The sequence below is a fragment of the Camelus ferus genome, chromosome 32 (assembly GCF_009834535.1).
Source record: "Camelus ferus isolate YT-003-E chromosome 32, BCGSAC_Cfer_1.0, whole genome shotgun sequence".
In the NCBI taxonomy this organism is placed as follows: Eukaryota; Metazoa; Chordata; class Mammalia; order Artiodactyla; family Camelidae; genus Camelus; species Camelus ferus.
Genome location: NC_045727.1, coordinates 3,315,066 through 3,329,559, shown reverse-complemented (window position 1 = coordinate 3,329,559; position 14,494 = coordinate 3,315,066). Strand labels below are relative to the sequence as shown.

Genomic DNA, 14,494 nt, shown 5'->3' with positions numbered 1-14,494 from the left:
TATGTATATCAAATAATGTGAACAATGACTAGATATGAATAGGTATTTGATGACATTAAGGAATTATTGTTTTAAAAGTAATCATGGCACAGTCATTTTGTTTAACAAGGAGTCTTTCTCTTTTAGAGAATACTGAAATATTTGTGCATAAAATTATATAATGTCTAAAATTTGCTTCTCTTTTGAAGTAAATTATTTTATTTCATGCCTGGGGAATGAAACAAGATTGGTCATATGTAGATAATTATTGAAGCATGGGGACTCAATACACTAATATCTAGTTTTCAATATATTTCAAATTGAATTATTTAAAGTAAACCGTAGACATCCTTTCTTCCATAAATGCTTTAGTATGTTTTATTACTTTCTCATATACTATTTGTATTACTTATTACTGTTTGTGTTCCCTCATTGGAATGTCAGCTCCATAAGAACATGAATTTTGTTCCACTATATTCTTATTGTCTAGAACAATTTGTGGCACTGAGTAGGTGCATAATAGATATATGTTGAATGAATGTACAGTGAAGAACCAGAAGATGGGAGGCAAAATCAATTAACAATGAATGTGTTATGATTTATTACATTCATATGGTGTTTCAGGATTTATAAAGCATTTTTACATATAATTAAGTGATGAGGCAAATGACTCATGCTTCTCATTCATCCATTATCAGATATTTATTAAACACCTACTATGTGCCAGACATGGAACACAGAATTGTGAATAAGATTGAAAAGATTTCTGTTTTCTGAGTTGCCAGTCATCCAATTGGGTGTAGGATTGTCAGGAATGGGAAGAAGCATACCACACTCTTCCCCCTTTCATGAAACAAGTTTTACAGAGATAAGAAAAGTTAACTAATAACAACAGATTTAAATATAGTGAAAAAAGAGGTATTCAAGGCAGAGAGGTCATTAGTTATCGAATGAATTGTCCAAACTATAATTTTCATTCAGAGAATCAAGGGGTTAGAAGAAAGAAATTATTTTTTTTAGGAAAACGTATAGTAATTTCAACTAAAAATGTTTCTTGAGTGTATGAGTGTTGGCTTATTCCAGGTCCAGCGGATATGTGACTTTGCAACAAAATATCAATCTAGATATGAACCTGACTATATTTTGCATTTACAGTGCAGTATGGAGAAGGTAAAGTAAAAAGTATTAATTCATTATTTTTTTTTTGGTCCTAAAATCTTACTGACATCATTATTTCTGGCTATTATTATTAATCATTTTATTTCAGGATTATTCTTGAAAGTAAAAGAGAGGGGGGTGGTCAAGAGAATAAGAACACCAACCACAGACTGGGAGAAAATATTTGCAAAACATGTATCTGATAAAGGACTGCTATCCACAATACACAAAGAATCCTGAAAACTCAATAATAAGAACACGAACACCTTGACTAAAAAATGGGCAAAAGCTCTGCAGATACCTCACCAAAGAAGATACACAGATGGCAAATGGGCATATGAGAAGCTCAATTTTATTTATCACTAGGGAATGGCGAATAAAAACCACAATAACACTACAAACATAAGAGGACATCTAAAACTCAGCCTAGCCTTTATTCACTCTGAGCTAGTGAGTCATTTCACAGGGTACAAATACGCCTCTTTGCACCCAGGGCGTCTATCCAAACCGTGAAGCCCGACTCCCACAGGTACGCACAACACCTGAGAAGAGGGGGCGTGGCATTTTCAGCCTAGTGCTCAAGCGCTGCTGTAGAAGCAGTTAGGACTGTCCCTGGCGCCTGATTAAAAATTTTAACTCCAGCTTTTGGAGTCTTTTCTTCACCTGCACTCTACTATCATATTAATTTTTATTTATGATAAATGTTAATACATTTTTTAATTTCTGAGAGACATAAATTCCTCTGACTCGTTTCAATTGAACATGTACTCATCCTGAGGTGTCTCTTCTTCCCAGCTCATTGTGAGCCCTCAATAAAGTTTGCAGCTTAGAATGATGACATAACTTTTGCTAAAAACAAAAAAACCCAAGGCCAAATTGTTTCGCCTTACGGGGGATGGATTGTAGGGGTAGGGCACGGGGAGGCGCTGAGAGTTTTTTTTTCCCCCCTCAGGCATTTCAGTAGTTGCCTATCATCCTGGGGGCGGCGCCGCGTGTGGACCTGATGGACCCCGGCGAGGCCGCCATTTTGGAGTCTTCTCCGAGGAGCTCCAGCCGGCTTTTCGCGCTGTTGCCGCAGCTCCCCGCGGCTTTGCTGGGCAGAATGAACGTGATAGACCATGTGCGAGACATGGCGGCCGCGGGGCTGCACTCCAACGTGCGGCTCCTCAGCAGCTTGTTACTTACAATGAGTAATAACAACCCGTGAGTTGAGGCGGGGAGCGGCCTGGGGATGAGGAGAAAGCGGCGCCGGTTTGGGAGAGGGGGTGAGGGGAACCTGGGGACTGGCGGGAAGGAGCGGCCGCGGGCCTCAGCTGAAGTTCCGGGGTCAGCGAGGGCCTCGTCCGGCGGAGCCGACTTCGGAACGCCCATTGAGCTCACTGGGCCCCCGCGTTGTGCCGGGCGCCGGCATGAGTTCCCTGCGGGGGATGCGGCGAGCGGCGGCCTGGAGAAGTGGAAGGCGGAGGCTCTGAGGACGACCCTGGCGAGGGTTTCCGGAAAGTTGGGAGCAGAGGTTTTCCTGAGGCACCTGTCGCCAGGCATAGAGATTGTTCCATTTCTGGGCTGAGTCCTCCCTGCTCGGTTCTTTCCCGAAGGACGTTTTCTTGCTCGCTGAGGCTCAGAGAAGCCCAGTCCCCTGGTTTTAGACCTTCGTCCCACACCTGGGTTGAAGTATTTTCCCCCCTTGAGTGTTTTAGTCGGATTCACTTTCTCGGCCCCGCAGTCTCTGACAGCGGGAGACTTACTTGGTGGATGGGAGTGGCGCTTTTCAAGGACTCGCCGTGCCCCTTTCACGTTTTCAGAGCTGCCGTTGACCTAGTCTTATTACGGATGAAGCATAGGGCTATCTCTAGGCTTGCGTGGCTGTCGCCCCTCTGCTTTAATTTCTCCATTGTTCTTAAATTAAAATTCCTTCTCACCGCCTATGAGGCCAAACATCTTTCTCCCCGACTCTATAGCATTTATTTTGCTCACTGTACTCCAGCTTCCATGGCTGTTCTGTTAGTTAAACACACCAACCTCGTTCTCACCTCAGGGCTTTTGCACTTGCTGCTCTGCTTGGAGTCCTCGTCTCAGAGCTGCCTTCCTCATTTAGGTTTCAGCTCAGATATCCCTCCTAGAGAACTCTTCTCTGGCCATCAGAATTGTCCCTTACCATCACCATTCTGTCCCTTTACCCTGTTTATAGTATGCATCACTTTTTTAACTGAGATTTAATTGACATGTATTAGTCTCAGATGTACAATAATCATTTGAATTTTGTGTGTATTGTGAATGACCATAGTAAGTCTAGTTAACAGCTATCACCACACATAGTGAAATTTTTTTCGTTTTCTTGTGATGAGAACTTTTAAGATCTGTATTCTGTATCACTCAACACCTGGTGAAATCAACACTGCGTTTGTGCAGTAAGCACTCAGACGTTTATTGAATGTGCTAGGGAAGTGCAGGAAACCTCAGGAAGGCGAAATACCATGTTCAAGTTCATACATCTAGTAAGTGGAGGAGCTGCCATGTCTGGATTTTGGTCTTTCTGAACTAAAGTCTCCATTCTGACCCACCACAGTGTACTGTGTCTAAATGGCATTATAAATGAATCTTCTACTAAGGGTGGACCCATGTGTTTGGCCTGTTCTAGAAGCTGCCTGGGTCAGAAAGGAAAGGCCCCTTAAGTGCATTGCAGCTGCTTTCTATTTCATTTCCATTAGTGTGCTTTTGGACCTCACCACGTGAGACCCATCATTTCACCACCATCCACTTTAGTGTTGACAGTGAGGAGCCCTGGTCTGTGTCAGCCTTCTGTGTTTATTCTGGAGCCTTTCACCTGGTTCTGAGTGATTGTCAAAGCATACAGTGTTTCCCAGTGGGAATCTATGCACCAGTTAGTTACTATTGTTTCTCAAAGATGTTACAGGATAGTTAGAAGCAGTTTGATTGTCTGATTAGGCTTAGCGCATGCTTCTTCGTGTTAGATTAAACTGCCAGGTTCCTAGTTTCAGGAGGTGTTTAAATTCTGACCTTTATCGTTTATATTTTAAAATTTCTTACTTAATTGCCAATACACAACATTAAAAAAAATCAAACAGTACTGAAGGGGTATGCAGGTAAGTGTCTGTTCCTGAGTTGTGTCCCTCACTCCACCAGTTCCCTTCTCCAGGGGCAACAACTTAACAGTTTTTCATGAACTGTTTCAGAGATAACTTGAGCATTCATAAGTAGCATTCATATGCTGCAATATGTAAAAATACCTGAATGCTTTCTCTGTAGTATTTCTTTCAAATCAAGTATTTTCTTTTAAATCTTTATTTCTCACTAAATACACAGTCTCAGTTGAAAGAGATCTTAATGTCTGGACTGTTCATTCACTCTTTGCTTTCTTTGGTAACTGTATCCAGTGCTTAGCCTTCCTATCCTTTTTAAAAAGATTTTTAAAAAATTAAAATTCACATACCATCAAATTCACCCTCTTAAAGAATACATTTCTGTGGTTTAAAGTATATTCACAGAGTTGTATGGCCATCACCACGGTCTATTCCAAAATGTTTTCATTACCCAAGAAAGAAACCCCAAGTCTATTAGTAGTCACTCCCCAATCCCACTTTCCCCAGCCCCAGGCAACCACTGGTCTAGGGTACCTATTGTTGAGTGTCCTTCGTCTGTTGAGAATTTAACAGTCTGCAGAATTCTTTGACTATTCTTTCATTTTAAGTGGATGTAGCTTTTCCCTGTCAAAGAAAAACATGTAAACTCTAACTGGGGAAGGGATGGGATTAGAGATTAAAAATGAGTTTCCCATTAAGAATGGTGGCCAGTTCTAGGCAGTTATAACACTTGTGAGCAATATTCAAGGTTAAAGAAAAAGTTCTGAAATATATTGGTTCCTTTACGCTGCCATTTAAACCCCTGAGACTCAAGGAAACAAAAATTCTAGTGCTAGTAAAGTTTACTTTTATTAAAAAAAAAATTCATCAAATAACGCTAATCCTCTTTCATTCTGTCCCACTCTGTCCCATTGGCTTATCCTGTTCTATTCATACTTCAGTATTTGAGTATTCCCATTTTCTTCAGTATTTGAAGAGTTTTTGGTTCTGTCCAAACCTCTTTTTGTTCGGCACTTAGCTAAAAGGGATTCAGAGTAGTGAGTTTCTCTTATCCAGGTTCTTTAACCCTTCTTTGATGATATTCGTTAATATTAGTTAAGTTGTGTTTTGTGTTACCCTAAAAAGTCGTGTTTAATATGAGTATGGATATATATCCAACCCTTAAATTCAGAGGGTTAGAGAAGGGGAGGAAAAGAGGTACAGTTAACCCTTGAATTTGGGGTGGGGGCTAGGGGCAAAAATCCACTTATGGCTAATAGTTGGCCCTCTGTATATGCATTTCCTGCATATTTGCAGGTGCGCATCCACAGATTCAACTGAGGATGGTGTAGTACTGCAGTATGTTTTACTGGAAAAAAATCTCCATATAGGTGGACCCTTGTTCAAACCTGGGTTCAAGGGTCAACTGTATTGCATTTCTCTTTGTATACACTCTCTGTATTACTGAATTTGATTTAGAGGTATCATTGCTTTTATAGTAAATAAAGGAAAACATTTAAACAGAACAGTTTTAAGGCAATTTTCTACATATGTTGACGATATTAGCATGAAGTACAACTCATGTCTCATTTTAGGGACTAGCACTTAAGGTACATTGACTTTTTTGTAAACTGTCATTACGTAAGGTTTTGTACTAGTCTTATGTAGACACTAAGGAGGGTGTTCTTTGTAACATTTCAGAATAACCCATGTAGGGGGTGTACTTTCTTTGTTTTCTAGTGAGTTATTCTCCCCATCTCAGAAGTACCAGCTTTTGGTGTATCATGCAGATTCTCTGTTTCATGATAAGGAATATCGGAATGCTGTGAGTAAGTACACCATGGCTTTGCAGCAGAAGAAAGCTCTAAGTAAAACTTCAAAAGTGAGACCTTCAACTGGAAATTCTGCATCCACTCCACAAAGTCAGGTAATTAGAGATAGACGTGTGATGTGTTTTTGTTTTGTTTTTGTTTTGAGAGCAAGAGAGGTTCATGGAATTTAAAAGACCACTGATTAGATGTAGACTAAAAGTAACTTTAAAGGGGAGCTGACTGGAGAACCAGAGATGAAAAACCACTTAGATGCAAGAATGCATTCAACCAAGCATTAAGGACTAAAAGCAAAATTCACTTTGTAAATGAATCTAAAAATAGAATTAAATGTGAATTATCTGGACTCTAACCAGAGTAATGCATTGTTCCTCCCTTTTATACAAACACCTCAAAATCTAAAGTGCTTTTTTTTTTTTTAATGAAGGTACTTGGGATTGAACCCAGGATCTCATGAATGGAAAGCTTGCACTCTACCGCTGAACTATACCCACTCCCCTAGAGTGTTTTTATAATTTTAATGAAAGTACACTTTTAAAATGTAACTCAGTTCTTGGGACTGTGATTACCTGGGGAAATTTATATAAAATAATCTTACGAATATCCTGCCAGATAATTAGTTAAGTAAATGAAGCGGAGAGAACTCTGATTTCTGCATCATCCCATTGCTAGACATTAACCCTTAATAGTAGGTTCACAAAAGGTTTACAGGGTAGGTAAATAACTAAGGGTGCTTAGTGAAGCATTGTTTATAACGGTAAGAAACTGGAAGCAAAAGTTTTCATCAGTAGGGTCTAGTTAAATTATAGAATAGCCTTAAGAGGGAATGAGTTGGAAATGTTGAAGAAAGGAAATACAAGATAGAGGTGTGTGCTCATTTGGAAAGAACTGTTATGTATTAGTAAAGAAAATAAGGTTTGAAGCAGTGCATTCAATATTTTTGTTTAAAGGGGGTAGTTTGTAGATACATATGTATGTCTAAAATATATGTGGATAATATATGTGAAAGATTGTGCGTGTGTGTGTGAAGGAAATAAATTTAATGGAAAGCTTAAGGGAGAGGGGAACTTTTACTTTTCAGTTTGAACCTGTCTTTAGATTTAAATTATACATATGCAACTTATATTTAAAAGGAATGTCAGTAGAATTAACTGGGAGTGAAATTGTAAGTCATGTATTGTTATGTAAGTTATGTATTTTTCCACATTAAAAAAAGATGTAAATTAATGTAGTTGCTTTTTTTGAAAACCTGCAGCTTTTCATCTTGTGTTATTTCTCTTATGTAAAACCTTAATTTTTTATTATTAAAGAGCTGATTGCCAGGATTTTCCTCTGTTTTCCAACACTAAATGGGAGTCATGTGTATTATGATCCACATAGGCTCATTCTTAGAAGCAGTTAACTTTTTTTGAGCATTCAGTATGCCATGCACCATACTAAATCTTTCACGTGAATTAAACACATTTAATCTTTAAAGAATTTTTTAAAAATTGAGATACAATTCACAACATACAGTTCACAGTTCAGCGAGTTTTAGGAAAGTCAAGAAAATTTTGCAACCATCACCACTGTCTAATTCCAGAATAGTTTCATCACCCTTGAAAAACCTTGTGCCCATTACATCCTCAGCTCCTGAGAATCACTAATTTTTCTGCCTCGATTTGTCTGTTCTGGGTGGAATTGTACAGTATGTGGCCCTTTGTGGCTGGCTTCTTTTACTTAGCATAATGTTTTCAAGGTTGATCCATGTTACAGCATGAATCAGTTCTTTTTTCCTTTTTATTGTGGAATAATGTTCCGTTGTATGGAAGTGCCATCTTTTATCTGTTAATTAGTTGATGTGCATTTGGGTTATTTCCAAAAGACTTTTTGTTTGTTGATGCTGCTGTGAACATTTGTGTGCAGAATTTTGTGTGGATATATATTTTCAATTCTCTTGGCTGTATACGTAGAAGCAGAATTGTTGGATCATATGGTAACTATGTTTAACATACTACTGAAGTAATATTTTGAAGAGATGTTTTCATTTCCTCTTAGTGTCTTCCATCTGAAATTGAAGTAAAATACAAAATGGCTGAATGTTATACAATGCTAAAACAAGATAAAGATGCCATTGCTATACTTGATGGGATCCCTTCAAGACAAAGAACTCCCAAAGTAAGCTGAATTAATAATTTGCTACATATTTTTCTTTTCCCCAGTCCTTCCAGCCCTCTTCCTCCGTGTTTTCTCCGTGCATTAGGGAGTCCATCTGAACGTTTCACCCTTGTCTCCAGTTCTCACTTTTCCCCCTGTTCTTCCCGTTCAGAGATAGAAGAGTAACTTTCTTATGAGAACTGTGAAAATTCGGCTGATGAAAATGGTAGCTGAAGAATATAAATGTTTATTCTTTGGTGTTTCTTGTTGTAGGAAATATTTGCAGTACACTTCCAGGTGGCAACGATACTTTTTAAGAACCTCATTTTTTTGCATTCTCTAGGTATACCCATTTGATAATGTGTATTAATCTGTTCATTTTCAGAATCAAGACTACAACATCTGTTTGTACTTATTTGTGTGTAGAATTGTATTTGTATTGGTTTAGCAACATATTATAGTGTATAGAACGCCTTCAACTGAAATGAAAAGATCTGGTGTTTTGTCTGAGTTTAGGGCATACAAGCTGTGTGCAGTGTGAAGTTGGGCAAGTTATCAATCTGGCTTTACCGTGTTTTTTCTTACTTATAAAATGAGGATACTACTACTTTCTCTGTTATAAATTAAGTTCATGAATGTGAGAATACTTTCTAAAGTAGTCTATGAGGAGTACTATATTGTGCATCTTTGATTACAGTCTTTTTTGAAGTTCAGTTTAGAAAAACAAAAATCTCTGCTCTTAGGATTGAATTCACATCAGTATTTAGTATTCTAACACATACTCTCATGTCACCTGCCTTCCTCATTTCATTGAAAAGCTGTTCTGTGAAACTTGTACTTAACAATAAGGAATTTTATATATATGATACCTGTGTACATTTTCTTTCCCTTAAAAGAAAAGAAATCTAAGCAGTAGGGACTTGGTGTGTTTATTAGTTAGTGTGTTTTTCACCCAGTGTTGCTGAATTTTAAAAGTAACCAATCAGACTTAATGAGAACGTGTTTAAGCATCTGCTCATGTTGAGGATTTACATTTACATTTTTAAAATTAAGCTATTTCCTCAGTATGTTTTATGGTGGTAGCTGTTATTAAAAACATCTGTAAGTACGTTACAGACTAATTTGTTTCATAATAAACTGAATGCTATATACTAACTTACGTTCTGGTATGCTACAAAAGTCTTGTCCCAAGAGTAACTTTTTGTGCATATGAAGAATGTCTTCTTTTAGAAAATGTCATTTGCTTATAAACTTTGAATGGTACCTATTCCTTACCTGATTGGAAATGTACTGTGTTTTCCTCCTTGATGACTTCAGGGAGTTTGGGGACATTTTTTGAAAATGATTAATGACGAAGAAGCTTTGTGGTATCCAACGTTTTGGCGTTTACAGCCATCATTTTAGGAGGGGCTAGAGAAGTCCACATTTGTTAGGAGTACATATCCTTCATTCTGTAGAGCTATTGTAGCCAGGAGCAAACAAAGATGTGTGCTCAAACATAAACATATAATATTTACAGTTTTTCTTTCTTGTCCGTTAGGGAGTTAACTGGCTTCTCAGTCTGTGTAAAGGACAAGGAAGTGAGTCAAAATACGTCTAAATGAACGTCTGTTAATGTATGGTAAACACCACCACACATTCCTTCACATTTTAAAGGAAAATTCCAGTGTAAGATTATTATATCTTGGAAAATCTCCAACTTTTAACAGTAAACATACCAACAAACAATTTCTCACTCAGTTTTTAAAAAAATGACTGCTTGTGTTTGTAACTGGCAGAACACAGCTTTATGATGTACCCAAGTAAGGATCTATTAAAAAATTGACTTTCTTACTAGGTAGTACTCAAAACTCACTCTTTCAAAGTGTTAGGTAGTTTAAAGGGAATTTTAATATTTGTTGAGACAGGTGGTTAGTCAGTCACGGTTTGTTAATAACAAGCAGTCAAGAGAGAATCTTAAATTTGCCTTTTATTCTTCTAAAGTATTGATACCAGTACTGGAGTTTTCCTTTAAGTATCTTTTTTTTGCATTTCAACATAGCCTAAAATGGAAAAAATCTGAGGCCAAATAAAAAGTAGTTTTTATTTCTACTATTTCATTATTTCATTGTTTGAATCAGTATGGATTAATGCCATACTAGATTGTTTTATATACTATAAGTTCGTAGTTGGAACAGATGTTCTTCATCTTCAGAGTCACTCTTTTGAGTAAATATCTGGCATACCAAGCTACAGATAATTGAAGAGATTGGGGATTGACTTTTTTCTTTTGTGCCCTCACGTTGACTGCTTCCTTAGGTTAATGATCTGGCAAACATTATGTTGCATTTAAGATTTATTAATTTTAAATTGGAATATTGTGTTTTTCTCCTTGTACCATTGAGATAATTAATCCCTTCCCTGTAACTTCTACAATCTTTGGAACTTTTAAGGTTTCTCAAATTTTCCCTATTGTGTTTTTAGGAAGGGTTATTTTAATAGTTTTACTGAGTTATATATTTGAATTGTGCTAAAAGCGCATTTCCTGGATTTAAATAGTGTAACTAGTCTCTGGATCATTGTTGCCTCTAGAGATTAGTTAGTTTGACTTTCGTAGCATGACTTTGATGAGTCAGACAGTACCTATGGGTCAAAACTTTAAGCACTAGAAAGGCTAGAGTCAAGCTGCTAGACTACATGTCAGAGAGAAGCCAAGTATTTTACTTCTGTATCTGTCATTTCCTTTTTTGGGGAAAATTCGTCTGATATTTTTTAAGAAGCTATGTTAAGAATTCCTTACTTTCTTATGCCTTGATATTAATTACATTTAAAATATGTGAACTTAAAATATAAAAAACAAGTAAATAATAAAGTAATGTAAATAAGCACTTCTAGGGTAGTTCATCTTCTGTCTTAAGATCAATAAAGGATCAAGGTAATTAGAATTCTGTAACATTTCTCAAATGAATGTTACTTCGTTTCCAGAGGCAGCATCTTTGGTCCAGATATTATTGGACCTTTTGGTTGGGTAAGTGAGAGGAATTCGACTTTCCTCTTAGAAATGGGAGGACATAGGAGAAGCAAAGGTAGTAATTTCGTCTTTGGTTTGAAGAATGGGGTTGGACTTTGTTTATTTCCACAGGGCTGTGGGTAGATTTTCTGGTAAAAAGTAGAGTAGCTGAAAATAAAAATCAGGACTTATTGATGGTGAGTTTTTTTTTTTTTTTCAACGTACACTTACCATACTGTCTGTTTTTATTACAGATAAACATGATGCTGGCAAATCTGTATAAGAAGGCTGGTCAGGAGCGCCCTTCAGTCACCAGCTATAAGGAAGTACTGAGGCAGTGCCCATTAGCCCTTGATGCCATTCTAGGTATAGGTCGCTCTCTGCCTGTTTTCGTAGAGTGTTGACTGACTCTAAGATAATAGCTCTCAATCTTGGCTGTATATTAGGATAACTTTACTTTTTAAAAGTTGCCTATGCCTCTCACCTCCAGAGAGTGAGTCAGTAGATTACTGTTGTCATGAATTCTTTCACTGATCAAGAAATACTGTAGTTCTGTCATATGCATCTTGCTTAGACTAGGGAAAGAGTTGCCTTACAGCCTAGGGAAAGGGTGACCTGTTGCTTCCTGCATCATAGAAAAAGGATGCTATGCCTCACCTTCTTTCTTCTGCTTTCCATTGGATTAGGTTTGCTGTCCCTTTCTGTAAAAGGTGCAGAAGTGGCATCAATGACGATGAATGTGATCCAGACTGTGCCTAACTTGGATTGGCTCTCTGTGTGGATCAAAGCGTATGCTTTTGTGCACACTGGTGACAACTCAAGAGCAATCAATACCATCTGGTGAGAGCCACAAAGTTAATTCAATATTCTTGGGGCCCTTTCTTTGCTTGAAGGTCTGATGTATCTAAATTAACAAAACAAAAATGAGATGCTTATCTCATGGTGTTACAGCCAGTTGTCCTTGGGCTTTGTTAGTCTCTTAATATACTGAGGTCCCAAATGTAATAATCTCTTTTGAGGACCTGCTAAACATAAATTTGAACTGAGTTCAGCTCTGAACTTGCAAAAGTAGTAACCCTTGCAAAACAGATTGCCATGGTGTGTCATTCTTGAACCTAGAAGAAACATCTGTTTGGATGCCCCAGAAGCATGGTTTACTGCAGCATCTGAGCTGAGTTGCCTCAGGACTGGGATTTTCTTTCTAGTCAGGTAAAGTCCAGGGACAAAAGAGTACAGTTTGTGTTGTGTAAAGTCATTTGGTTGACATTACATTTAGTGCCATGTAGTGTATGTTGTCCTCTGAAAAACTGTAACCAGAAAGTTCTTTCTAGGTGATAAGAGAGATATTTGCTTTATTCTGATATAGAAAAAATACTATTTATAACTTTATTGTATCATACTTTGTATAACTTGTTTTAAGTTATAATCTCAGAAAAAGAAAATCTAGTAAAGTGGTTTGTTTAGAAGTTTTTTTTGTGTGTGTGAAGAACTTCATACATAACACAAAATACCCAAATGCTCATCACCCAGATTCAACAACTGAGAGGATTTACAATAGATTTTAAGGTTCAATGTTTAATATCTTAAAGTTCACTAGAGAAAAAGTCCTTATTGAGAGATAACGTGGACCTGCTGGGAAGCTTAGCAGACCTGTACTTCAGAGCTGGAGACAATAAAAACTCTGTCCTCAAGTTTGAACAGGCACAGATGTTGGATCCTTATCTGATAAAGGGTAAGTAATTCTTGGGGCAGGGTGGAAGTGGCTGCAGAGGGGCAAGTCAGAAGATAGGGAGAAAATGAGGCATGATCTTCTGATAGCATTTTTCATAGAAATATTCTATAAAATTTATTGCAGTAGCATTTTACCTTTTTTTTAGCTCCTGACACATGTGTCTAACACTTGGGTAATTCCATTTTGAGCAGTTGTTTTTGCTTGCATTCAAGTGTCATCTCCCCACAGATCATTATTTGGCTTTTTTTCTTTGGGGAGGGATCATAGCCCCTCCTTATGATTTATAAATTTATGATGTGCCTGACCGAGAATTTGGATGGCATCCCCAGAACCATAATATCCTTTTAGGGAATTTAGCTTTACTGTGTCCTTAAATATAGTTAAAAAGGAGTAAGTGACCAGATATTAAGAAAGGGATAAGGTGACTAGAGAAAGTAATTAGAAGTGAACAACAAAAAATCCTTTATCTAAAAGACGATTGCTGCTGAAGGGGCGTAAACCACAAGGACTCCCAGAGGATGGCTGTCGTTGACTGGTAGTGAAGGATATGTGCTTAGGAATAGTGGTGGGAAATAAGGTCGGGTAGACAGGCAAGTCTGCTTGTATAGGCCCAAAAAAGGCCATGAGAAAAATATGGCCTTGTGACAATAAACAGTTTTGTAGACTCTTAAGCCACAAGAATGAGAGAGCAGGGAGGGGAACTTCACAAGCATGTGGATAAGGAAGCAGATCCAGAAAGATGCATTTGTTTGCCCAGGGTCTCTCTCCTGCCCAGTGCTTCTTTCTTTCTTTCTTCCTTCTTTCCTTTCTTCCTTTCTTTTTTGGTGGGGGAAGGGGGAGTTAATTAGGTATATTTATTCACTTTCGGAGGAGATACTGAGGATTGAACCCAGGACCTTGTGCATGCTAAGCATGTGCTCTACCACTTGAGCTATACCCTTCCCACCCCCACAGTGCTTATTTCTCTTCCCCAAACTCCCATAGTCTTAATGAAAATGGTGTTTTAGAAGTACTAGTCTGGCAGTAGTCAGCAACTTGAATTTGCTCAGATCTGATTCCAGGGGTCAGCAGGGAGTGTTGTAGTAATCTGGGTTTGAGAGACATTTTCCTGCAAATCTGAAGGACTAGCAAGGAATGGAGGGGAATGGTGGTAAGAGATGGGTGACAGTGAACATGGAGCCGTTTTTATAGATCATGAGTGAGACTAAAGCGGGAAGTGGGGTGGAGGGCAGGGGGATGATCTTAAATGAACTAGACTCCGGAAGAAACTGGATACTTTTTGTGGAATAGGCTAATTTTTTCTGAGACTAACTGGCATATTAAATGTGTACTCCTGACTATGCCTAGACCTCTTGGAAGAGAGAATTTATTTGGTGCCCTTTTTTGGGCCTTTTCTGGTTATGAGTTAGGATGGCTGTCTTACCACACCACAGGATGTAGGGCCAGATAGTTCCTGAAAATAACAAGCTTTCAAGTTGGGAGGTAGGTCCTCTCTCTCCTTTGCTTTTTTCCCCTTTGGATGCGTTTTCTCTTTTAATAGTCATTCTGTAGGAAACAGAATGCTGGTGGGAGGAGCTCATGATAGCAGAAA

General features: G+C 38.0%; 1 protein-coding gene across 5 annotated transcripts in view; it reads left to right on the top strand.

The window, feature by feature from the left end:
- Positions 1–2,125: 2,125 nt before the first annotated feature.
- Positions 2,126–14,494, top strand: part of ANAPC7 (anaphase promoting complex subunit 7) — a 37,394-nt gene continuing 25,025 nt past the window's right edge. For 4 of the 5 annotated variants that reach the window (XR_004316608.1, XR_004316607.1, XR_004316606.1 and 1 more), the window contains exons 1-6: positions 2,126–2,340; positions 5,958–6,144; positions 8,084–8,203; positions 11,426–11,537; positions 11,858–12,011; positions 12,761–12,903. Coding sequence is in view for 2 of the 5 variants with exons in the window: in XM_032471609.1 (XP_032327500.1) it covers positions 2,141–2,340; positions 5,958–6,144; positions 8,084–8,203; positions 11,426–11,537; positions 11,858–12,011; positions 12,761–12,903 (916 nt within the window). In the remaining 3 variants the exon portion in view is untranslated. Of the gene's footprint in view, positions 2,341–5,932; positions 6,145–8,083; positions 8,204–11,425; positions 11,538–11,857; positions 12,012–12,760; positions 12,904–14,494 lie in introns of all 5 variants that reach the window. The other variant, XM_032471610.1, reaches the window with a different exon arrangement.